The following is a 12,109-nucleotide window of genomic DNA, read 5'->3' on the forward strand; positions in this document are numbered from 1 at the left end:
AAATAGCTGCCCGCATTTCATGCTAGGCTACTGTGCGAGTGCCCAGCCTTCACGTTGTCGGTGGTTCCTCAGGCCAAGTCTCCACTTGAGTGCTACATCTCGACCTTCTTGTTCATATTCAGGCTCTGGAAATACTTATTTCCCATCTTTGTCATATGGTTAATTTATTTTAGGGTATGCATGAATTGCGCAAAGCCTGGTTCCCCTAAATACAAACAAAAGAAAGTATCAGAAACCCAAATGGCAGCTCCGAGTGCCAATAGCGATAAACATCACTTTTATGGATGAAAAGGGCTGGAATGCTGCACTTATGCTTATCTGACTTGGGATTGAGGACCGCTTGCAGCCTGGACCACCCCCTGAATGTGGTCATTAACGCTATATTGAAAACAGTTGATATTAATGACCGGCAAGGGCAATCTTGTCCACCTGAAGTTGACAATTACCCTACCTACTGCAAAACCATACTATGTACTTAGTCCCAGGCTATGACTTTCCTTTAGCATTGTAAACATTTCGGTAATGAAGAAAAATGTAATAAAACATTTCTGCTAATTGTGAAGGCATCATGAAGCAAGACACAGACAACAGATTCAAAGTTCAAACAGAATTGCTTTATTAACTCAAGTGTCAGGATGGATGAAGACCTAACCTGCCCTATCCTAAGGTGGGATTTCCCTACCTTAAAGAAACTAAGGAAAGTTTGAGTCAGAAAGTTCAACTTAAGAGTTTGTGTGTCCAAAATCTATCCTTGCCCTCACAACTAAAGATAAACAATGTGTAGGGATAGCAGCAATAACAGAAATGGTGTTCAAAATAATGTTTTGAACTTCTTCCAACTCCTAGCTTACTTTTCAGCTCCTCTTACCCAAGTTCAAGAAAGTTCCACAAAAGGCTTGGGATTGCCTTTCCCAAGTTCAAGACAGTTCCACAAATCCTCTGGGTTCCCATCCCCAAGTTCAAGACAGTTCCACAAATCCTCGTGGTGCCCTTCCCAGAGTTCAAGATAGTCAATTTGCACTTATTCTCAATTTTCCAATGTTCAAAACAACTCCAGGTCAACTTTACATTCCTTCTGGATTTGATTAACAGTTCAATCACATTACTTCTGCTTAGTTCACTTCAGCAGTGTGTTTGGCTTTCACAATAGACTTTCACAAATGTCTAGGCACAGTTCATAGCTGTGCTATTGCCGTCCGATAGCACAGTGAGTAGAGTGCTCGCTTTGACAACTGTGCAGAGCTTGCTGACGCAGGTTCAAATCCCTTCCGAGGTCGATAAAGGAGCACCACACACCGTGGGTAATAATAAGCAGCGCTCAGATACCTGAGGGTTTGTAGCTCTATATAAATGCTAAATTATTATTAGTTGTCAGACCACACGGTCCACCCATTACAATACACGCAACTAGGAATTCTAGGCTCTTTAGCAGACACAGGCTCTTCTCTATCTGCCCCTTTTTGAATGTTCACACTCACTTGGCTTGTCCTTGTCATCCTCCTGACTTTGCCACAATGAGTTGCATATCCTTCGCCAGTCTTTGACCTTGCCACACTGTATTCATGCATATAGTTCACTTCGTTGTGGTTCTGTTCTTTCACCACTTTGCAGTCATGCTCTCACGCAATCTTTAATACTTTCTGTTTTTGTTGTACTTTGCTTTAAATTAGGCAATATCTAAATTTCACATTAATTTGTCATCAGGTCATAGCTTTGCCAAAAAGTTCCCATTCAGTTTGGTATTCAATATTTGTGATTTACTTTGCTGAGTGCATATTATATTGTCCTTAATTTTCTCCTAACTCGTGGCTTCGGGTTTGTTTCAACATGAGCATGCCATTTCATTCATTCAGCATTCGCCTCGCTTCCCCAGGGACACCCCGGCTCGAGAGATGTTCCCGCTTCACTCACCGTTCACTGGCGTTCCCTCTGGGCAGCTGTACTTTCGCTTTTCGACTCCGCCTGCTGGCTTTCCGAAATCCGCGAGCCACGCTCGCACTTCGGTTTCTCTCCCGTTCTCACCGGCAGCTCCACTTCATCTCTGTGGATGCCGTTGGTCACTTTGCTTCCTTTTCTTTGCCCGCAGCTCCAGCTGCATATATCTGAGCATGGAGGCTCCCACACCAGTGGTTGTCTTGCGGCCCGCCAGGCCCTTGGCTCCACAGTTCCTTGGGTTTGTCTGCCGGCGTCCTGGATCTCCTGCAGGACCTACCACAGCTGCCTCTTTGCATACAGGATTCCCTTCTGGTCTGTCTGCTGCTGGTCTCCTCCCTTTGTATACACCTGCAACCACTTGACAGGTTGCAGGTGAGAGTTCCAAATTGTAAGTGCCTGGTTGCAATCAGGGGAGAACTTGCCCGACGCTTACAACACTCTGCAGGCCTCTTCCTGGAATCAGTACTAAAGTGGTGAAATTACTTACTAGGGTTCACTACTCCTAGTCGCCTCTTCCTCGTCCCAGTACTATAGTAGGTTGAATGAAAGGACATGAAGGGAGATGTTTTGAAATAGCCCATAAAGGCCGGGAGAGGGTTAGGTTAGTTTTCATAAGGGAAAGGGGGATACCATGACTTGCCTGTGGTTACCCTCTTTCCAATCCCCAAGGAGCCTCCACCGAGGTGATCCTCCCTCGTGTCTCCAACCCCAGGGTCAGGATCCCCAAAGCAATAGCCTTTCCCTGGCCCCCTGAAAAGAGGATCCAGGGGGAGTAGGCATGAGGATACCCTCAAGTTTCTCACATAATCAATATTTGAAAACTAATGTATGCCTTGCAGTTGCAATTTTTTATTGAACTTAAATTGAGCGAAGCGAGCGCCACCCTTTCCGAGCACAGGGGTGCAACAGGCAGTGAGGAGGGACCCAGGAAGGAACAACAGCCCTCGGGCTTCACTACTACCATGATGCCTAGGAGAGTATGGTGTTGAAAGAAGCAGCTCATTATGACGACTTTAACTTTGGGTTCTACTGTAAGGTTGCTGTCCATTGTGATTCCTGGTTAAAGAGGTCAACGTGCTTCACAATTGCATCCAGCCGAAAGATTGGTACAGGGTTTTGTGGAGTTGCGGCTCAGATTATAAAATCTGTTTTGGGTTGGTTGAGCTTAAGTCTGCTGGAAGTCACCCAATAGTTCATGTGTGCCAGGCATGTGGTGAGGTCAGTGGTGCTGGTTGTTACAAGCTCCAAGATTGGACCTTAACACCGAATGCTGGCACGTCAAAGGGAAAAGAAACAACATTGTCTAAAGAATCCAAGTGTAGATTAGGAAGGCACTTAAGCATCAAGTAGCAGAAACGTGCCAATTTACTTTTAGATTGCTGCTCGGGAGATCATATTCTGGCAGCCTGAATTAATAGTTTCTGCTTGGATAACAATAGATCACTGTAAACTAGCTTCTCAGGAACCAAGCTGCTAAGCTCATTCATCGAGAGGAGGTGTGGAAAATGTCATCTGATGATACAGGGAGAATATAAGGGCCCACACGCCTCAACTTCAGGAGGCCAGAGTATCAAATGGGAGTTGGCCAGTTTGGGACTACCAGAGAGAGCAATAGTGGGAGTTTTGTAACTTATATAGGACTAATAGCAACATCGGAGGAGGAGGGAACGTATACAGGTTCCAGTGATCCCACAAGATCTGCAGTGCATCCCCAAGAGAGCCTTGATTCAGATATGCGTACAATTCATATTTGCGATTTTTATCTGTTGCAATGAAATCAATGTGATTCATACATCTGAAATATCACCTGTACCACCAATGTCTTGAGTATCCACTCATGACTGGCATGAGAAAGGAAACAGAGCCTGTCCATCTCTGTATCGAGATCTCCAGCCAAGTGAATAGCTTTAAAAGTAAGCTCAGTAAAGTTATTTCTGATGGATGTTAGCCCCACAAATTCCTCATCTATGATAATTGTATCCCAGCGCACGTGTTCTTCAGAAGCTTTTCTGCCACCAGGGGGTGCTCTGCCTGTCACCCCTATGCGCCCCACGCTAGACATGTCATGCCCAGTATATATTCAGGCGCCAAGCCCCATGACCCTACTTCTAGCACCCCGTCACTGAGGAACTGCAGAGGCAAAGGTGTACTAGCTATCCACCACCTGGCGTAGGTTGGGAGGGAAATTAGAAATCTGTGAGAGGAACGTTCATTAGAATTAAAATTACAGAGAGGTAAGTGATTTGTTATTCTAATGGATTTCTTCCTCCAATGGATTCCTCATCTATGATAGACTCTGACAGCAGTACGTGGATCTGGAGGAGGGAGGAAAGCAAGAGAACACTACCTAAATCAGAAAACTCTTGTGAAACGCCCTGAGGAAGCGGGTGACCAGACTCGAAAAGCAATCCAAGCAGTAATGTTTGGCAAAGGTGTGCAGAGGCCGGCATGTAGCTACTTGGCAAATGTCCTAAGACTGGGACTATCCTCCCAAACCCCCCTGCATGCCCCTCTGTAGGTCAGAGGTGGTAGAATGACCCCTGAGAAATTCACAGAACATCTTTACCAGAGCGATAAGAGCATTCTTAAATGCAGAGAATTATCCACACTAACGGGATCACAGCCTTTCCAGCATGGGCACCAGCATAAACCACAAAAAGCTGGTAATCTTTTTGGACGTCCCTTGTCCAAGAGATGAGTAGTGGATTGCCTGCATCAGGTCCATCCGATGGAATCGCTCCACTGCCTTTGTAGGATGGGGCAGAGGAAATAATTGTATGGATCATTTGAGAAAAATGAAAATCATAGACCACCCTTGGAAGAAAGGAGGTTCTCACTCTCAATGTCACCTTATCTTTGGAGAAAACCAAACAGGGAGGTTTAACAGAAAATGCCTGGAGGTCACTTACTCGCCTAGTGAAAGTGATGGCAACTAGAAAAATCACCTCAGCGATGGGCAATCTAAGGGGGGGGAGACATGAATGCAGGGGTTCAACTGGAGTGCCCATTAGAATGTCAACATTACATTCAAATCCTATGCCAGAACCACACACTGGTGTGGTGGAAACTAAAGGCACAATTCCAGCAAAAATTGCATAACAGTGGGAATTGAGAAGAAAGAATCTTGCTCAGGGGTCATTTTAAAGAAGAAGACAGCAGCCAGGTACCCCTTCACAGTGCCTATCTGCAGGCTGTTCAAACAAAAGGCAGCAAAAAATCCAAAACGGAGGATATAGGCCAGGATAAAGGGTCAAGATCCCTCTCCAGGGATCAAAAGCTCTCAGGAAAGGGTTTGGTGGACAGCAAATCTGGTTCAGAAGCAGCCGGACAATGCTTCTCGGCCTTGTTCCAGTCAACTGCTGAGATGGAGGGAGGCTTTTCTCAGGCTTCCAATGCCAGAGCCTCTATTGCAGGGGTAAAAGTCAATGAGGATCTTCATCGAGAATGTACTTAAGTTCAAATTGAACCCTTGGCCTGGAGAAGGCTGGCATGCCGAGGTTCTATTACTTTGGCCACAAGCCCAATGGAACAAAGCCTGCAGCTTCCCTGGAGTCTCTACTGGTAAAATGTCCAACTCGGGAATGTGTCCCAACCACTGGCCTCCAGCAAGTCAGAAGCCAGCTCCAACAGCCCCTCTCCCTTAGCATAGGAACCCCTGCAAGAAGTCCCTCACTTCTTCCATCACGAAAGGAACAGGATCTCCGCCTGTCAAAGATTTTTCCCATCTTTGACATAAAGGCTCCCATAGGAAGCAGAGTGTACTCCAGAGGAATCCTGGAGAGGAGCTGGCGCAGGCAGTTCGATGCCCGAGCACAGAGCATGTCAGCGCAGTGACGGGCCTTCTATATAAAACGGATGCAAGTGCTCAAACAAAGTGTCCATAGGAAACGTTAATCCTAAATTCAAAATAAATAAATATTTATAACTGAAACCTTGTGTGTGTAAGTGTTACTTGGCTACTTGTATTTACGGATTTCATTTGTACAGCTCTACTGCTCACATGTACCCCTCTTGCGACAAGCCTGGCTGCTCTGTCACACTAGCAACTTGTATAGTACAGACCTATACCAAAAGGTGGGTTTACCTAATAACAAGCAGATAAGTCTTGTGTAGTCCCACCCCGTCTGCACCAATTCTTACCTAACCATCCACATCTGGGCATAGCCTGAGAAAGCCCTGAAAATATACACAAAGGTCTCAAAAAACAGAAGAATACCTTCAAACCAATACAAACACCAGTGAGCTGTGACAACACAAGAATAGCCATATCATCAAATGATAGCACGATTGAGATAAAGGAGAGGACACAGGGGGACTCGTAGGCAACCAAATAAGAAATCAGCAACGGAATGTGCAGAAAGAGACCAGGAGCGCCGAGAGGGTGCAAAGTCATGCGGATTCCAATGAAGAGGGTCAGAGTTGAGGACTGAGGCTAGAAATGGCAGAAATCAGTGCATGACTGGTTTTAAGTCCGCGGGCATGATAATCCCCCCTCATTCAGTTGCGATACAAAGAGCATGTTTGAAATGTCCAACTTATAATCATGTGAGAGGTTTTTTTCTGGGGTCTGACAGGGTTTTATTTTGGTTCTTGCTCCGATTACATCACTACTTTCAGGAAATGGTGCCTTGCGCCCTTTGGTCCGAGTGGTGATGGGGAAATGCAGTGATGCAAAATACAGAACTACGAAAGATAGAAAAAGAAATCTTATTTGGATTGATGGATGAGTGGGGTGCCACAGGTTGGCAGTGCAACCGAAGTGGGACTTTGGGTCAGCCATAATAAGGAAGTTGGTAAACAAACAAAGGGTTGAAGTGGGAGCTAGATTGATTTTGGGGCGACAGATACGTTTTGATCAATTGGATTGCTTGGAGTTTCAAGTTTTTTTATATTGTGTTTAATTAAAGGATGACATATGCATGCGAGGTGGGGTGGAAGATGGTTTGTAGACTAGGGGGTATTTTAATGAAATATTTCAGGAGGGATGTGAGGCTCACAGTTCTATGATTGGGGTAATAATTGTTGACACAGATCAGGAAATTACCAGATTTGACAGCATGAAAAGTAACACATGGAATGCTCAACAACGTGAAACAGGAAGGCATTCCTGCAATATATCAGGAGGCATAAACTGGATGCGGGGTCCTGCATCAGAGCAACCACCTTGTGGGTAGTTGTTGGGGGTTTCTGGACAGGGAACCCACTGGCATAGTAATTCTGCTTTCTCACCCAGGGGAGTGGCGATTTTACAAAAAAAAAGTCACTTGCATTCACTGTCAATGGTGAGAAAATATGTGTGTGAGGTCGATCCATAGGTTTTTCAGTTTTCATTGAGGAAGATAATTACACTTTTATTAATTTCTTACTCACAGACTATCCTATTGAAAGCCATCCTAAACGAGGTGAGACATTGTGCCGGGTGGCCTGTCAAGCGTGGCACTTGTCTCACAGGACCTTAAGGCTGAATTAGATAGATCTAGCTTGGCCAGGCATAATGGAAGCAAACCAACTTTTTGATGCATTGGGTATAAAGGTAGCCTTGAGGGCTCTCCACCCAGGGCCGAAGGTTATTCTCATTACTCTGCGAGGCCCATACGTCACTCTCCAGAAGAGGCCATTCTCTCATCCCACCCGGACAATCCAGTTGCAACCCACAATACCGTGGTAGGGACAAGTGTGGTGACTAAATGCTTTTTACTTATTGGATAAGAAATTACGGGAGAACCTTTATACAGTGATGGAAGGTTTTCACTTAATATGCATTCGGTTGAGAGTAAACAAACATTATGGGAAGCAAGCAAGTTGGTCTATGGGGGACAGTGCTGTGGAGATGATTTGTGGGAAAAACAAACCAGAGGGTATTAGATCTGGAAGAAATAGAACACAAAGCGGAGCAGCTGGATCATAACTAATTAGCAAGCCTATCACATGAGGTGTTGAGAGCTACAAAAGGGAAGGGAGGAAATACGGTGAAAGCAATGGATATGGTATTTAATCAAATCTGGGTGAGTGAAGGTTGACTGTATGAGCAAGGTGATAAAATAGGGAGATTGCTGGCATGGTTGGCACACAGTGATGTCCGTGCAAGTACCATGGAGGAATCCTAGGAGAGAATAGGCAGTTCAAACTAGAGGCAAAGAGACACTGGGGAGGCTTAGTCAAATATTACTAAGAATAATATACATCACAAAGTGAGAGTTTGAATGAACAGCTTGCAGCCCTAATGGCTAATCTGCCAAATGTTTGTCAAGGTTGCAGAGGGACCTCATTGATGCAGGCTTAACAAAAGGGGTGAGAGGTTGTTATTAAGCAGCTTAAAAGGGAGCCATGCTCTCTCCAAATGGCTTACAAGGCTAACTGGTTGAAGAAATTAAAAGGAAAAGTGACGAAACCCATGTTGACGAAGTTCCTGGAAAGTGAGTTAAGAGGTTTGCTCTTGCCGATCTCCGCGAGGCAACTATCATGGAAATACTGAAGGAAGACAAACTATTTCATCTCCCAGAATCCTATTGTCCCATCAATTTTATAAATCGGGAAGATAAGATGTTAGTGCAGGTCCCTGCAGGTTGTTTATTGGGAATCATCCATGATCTAAGACACGAAGACCAGAATGGCTTTGTCCGGGGTCTTTCAACAAGATCCATTCATGGAAGTATACATGACACAATGGGGTTAATAGATAGGCTGGATAGTTAGGTAATTATCCTTTCCCTGGACTCAGAAAGCCTTTGACTCCATCAAATGGAGTTATATGTAAATGTTATTTGAAGAAAATTGGGTTTGAACCAGAATGTATTGGTTGGTTGAGTTTATTATATTAAGGGCCCATGGCAAGGTTTTAGGTTAATGGAATTCTTTCCAAAAAGGTTGAGTTAGCCAGAGGCACTAGACAGACTCCATTCCTCTTTGCGACAGCATTGGAACCACTCACAGAGTGGGTAAGGAGGGATGGTAAGGTGTTCCAGAGGCCATGGGGGCAGAAGAGTGTCTCTAGCTATATGCTAATATTTTACTGTACTTGCGAGATCCCCAACTCTTGGGTCCTCAGGTGATGGGTGTGATCAAAGAATCTGGACGCCATACAGCTCTTAAGGAGAACCGAGAGAAACCCATCCAGTGCCTTGTCAGAGGTGGGAATCATGCACTCTTGATGAACTCCTTTCTGCAACTCACAGCAGGAAACCTAAGTAACTGGGTCGTCAAGTCAAGGCAAACTAAGCAAAGTTTCGAGAGCACAACTTAGAGCCAGCACAAGCTAGTTCTTCTGCAGATGAAGTGCATTGGAAGAGGCTCCCTCCTTGATATCCCTTCCTTGATTCCTGTACCTGGTCCACAACTCTCTGGGGATGATAGGCAGAGATGACCCTCAAGACTGTTGATTCTACAGTCTATAACTTGATGTGGGAGCAAGGCCTCAGTCTCCCCAACCTAAAACTACTACTGGGCCACACACTTGACGTGGTGAATGAATGGTGGCTCACAAAAGGCAGGCATGCTTGATCTATTAATGGCAGGTTTAGATACACCAGGGGTCAAGTCCTAAAAAATAAAAGTGGTGCGACTCAATACCATACCAAATGAATGTGGCGCCACCAGAAATTAGCATATCAAGGTGCGCTCTGAAAAAAGTGGAGGGACTCCATCCACCCACATGTAACCTCGACTTGAGCCCTAAGAAACACTGTAAATGGGCATGCTGCTCTGTAGTAAAATATATAAAGGTCATCCTTCAAGCGACTAAAGGAGTAGGGTTAGGGTGGCGATATGCAACAAATCTGTTCTAAATCTGCATCATTTACCTCGGCTTACAAGACAGCCCAATTTTCGGACGTGGGAGTTAAAAGGCATAAAAAACATGGACAATGTCATATAAATTGGAGAGTAAACGATTTTGAGAGGAATATGTTTGGGAGGCCAACGAGTTTTACAAACACTTGCAGATGTGACATGCCTTTGTTGCCTAGTTAGGGCAAATAACAGTTTTCCCTCCAGCCTCTCCATTTGAACTCAACGTTTTTAACCCTGTACGTGCCAAGGGCAATTATGCTCATCTTTTTTGCATAGACTTGCATAATAGCCTGGCAGTTTGAATCAAACAACTCAAACCAGATTTCTATCCTGTATGAAGCTTACATTCGTACACAGCCCTGCTGTTAGAGGCGTTATGAAGTAAGTGGCCTTCTGAAGTGGGTTCTCTATAGGAAAATTATAGGAAGAGAATACCTATGATATTTGTGGAAAAGGTCTATTAGCGCATGTCTGCCTTTAATCCAATTTCAGTACTTATATTGGGCATATTACTATAAAGAAAAGCTCTTAGGGGAAGTACTAGGAAACCCGCTGTCCTAGGTGGGGAAAGGAGTACCTTTTATCATACAATCTGGGAACATTGTTTGATGAAAGGAGTACCTTTTATCATACAATCTGGGAACATTGTTTGAAAATTACATGAGAATAGTAATTAACACTGGTTTGTACACTGGAAATAAATCCCTCGTTGACCTTTTTAGGAATGTGGGTATATTTAGAAGCCTGAAGAAAAGATGACCATCATGAACACTCCATGCAGGGGAGTGAGCGTGCACAATGTTGACATGTAATTTGTTGGACTGATATAAGACTAAAGCTGTTAGGAGGCCCTTCGAAGTGTTTGTAATTACAGGACGTTGGGAGAGGGGTCCTTTTGAAACAGGTAAATATTAAATATAACACGCAGTGTATGATTCCGCCTGCACTGTTCAGTATCATACTGTACTGTTCGAAAAATGCACATACAAATTATTTTGAAAAATACAACTGAGGTAGGCTGTTAAAGGGTGGCTCGGGAAGATTACGGTTGGAAAAAGGGGACAATGCATGCAATCACCATCATGTGGTAGAACATGTAAATGATCAGTTGCCAGCAGTACAAAAACATTTATTTTTACTTGCCAAATAATCAATAATCAGTTTTTACTGGCACTACTAAATATTGCCTACAGCTTGGGATTGCCTTCACCAGATAATTCTCACCCTACACCCTCTTTCACAGTTTGCCTGTGACTAAGAATGATTGTTCATGTGTTATATTTAGACCTCTTGCACAAAAAGACACGTATTACATAGTTAGGCATTGTTCATGCCCTCTGCAATATTTGTAAATACACACAGCTATAAATATGCCCGATGTAATGATAACGAAGGCAAGATCAAAGTCACTTGTACCAGGATGTCACAGCAGTAATTCATGCACAGCCAACTACAGTTCAGGGTTTCGATGACAGTAGGCAGTCAGCGATGCTCATCACAAATAAGATGTTACATTAAGTGATGGGGAGGAAGGCTGCAATCAATAGGCCATATTCTAGGAGTGAAAGTTACTTCGTAGCAGGGCTCAGTTACATCTAATTAAGGAATCGCTATAACAGCGACAGTGGCGGCACAAAATATACCTGATATTTTAATATATCCACATTGTAATAGGAAGCGGAGGGGTTCTGCTCGGATATTTTCTTGAGGTAGGTTGTCACAGCTTGCATGTTCATCCAGAAATCCTTGGTGTCGGAGTCACTTTGTAAAGGATCACTTAACAAAAAAGACATAATGTTAGTGATCACTCGTACATTCTGGTAGTTCTCACAGATGCGTCAACAGGTCATTATTCTTAAATCACATGCAATGTTAAGTTACGTACGTATATAATTAAAAAATAAAAACCACATTAATTAGGGTTGAGGCAAGCAAGGTGTATAGGTTTTAAAGTTTTCTGAGTAAAGTTTAGGACCCATAGGTGTTGTCTGTCTAAATCAGCACTTAGCAATGACCAGCAACCCAAGAAGAGCCAACCAAGAGCCAATTAATAAACAATCCCGTCACTGTGCCTAACTGCCAGATAAAGGCAAAAAGTCACAGACGACAGTCAGGCAGCATAGCAAACCCAAAGGAAGAAACTACAACATGCCATATATAGGGAGTGACCACCTAACCAAGAAGCAAGCACAGCTAGGGGGAAGGAAGGATTGGCTGCAGCTCCCAGAGGCAGCACAGTAGGAGAGGAGTACTGAACAATAACAAGTCAGTAGAAGAAATGGGTCATCTGCCTATAAGCACCTCTGTCACCAGTGGTGTTCCAGCAGCCATAAAGTACAGCCACAGCTGGGATGCCAAGACGAGCTGTGCCCAGTGACTACCCTGT

At 44.2% G+C, this 12,109-nt stretch overlaps 1 protein-coding gene across 2 annotated transcripts in view; it reads right to left on the bottom strand.

Moving 5' to 3' along the window:
- Nucleotides 1-12,109, bottom strand: part of FCHO2 (FCH and mu domain containing endocytic adaptor 2) — a 1,284,287-nt gene that overhangs the window by 197,818 nt on the left and 1,074,360 nt on the right. For both annotated transcript variants that reach the window (XM_069627506.1, XM_069627507.1), the window contains exon 21: nucleotides 11,367-11,499. In XM_069627506.1, coding sequence (XP_069483607.1) covers nucleotides 11,367-11,499 — 133 coding nt within the window. The remainder of the gene's footprint in view (nucleotides 1-11,366; nucleotides 11,500-12,109) is intronic.

Source organism: Ambystoma mexicanum, chromosome 6p (assembly GCF_040938575.1).
Source record: "Ambystoma mexicanum isolate Mex_15411 chromosome 6p, UKY_AmexF1_1, whole genome shotgun sequence".
In the NCBI taxonomy this organism is placed as follows: Eukaryota; Metazoa; Chordata; class Amphibia; order Caudata; family Ambystomatidae; genus Ambystoma; species Ambystoma mexicanum.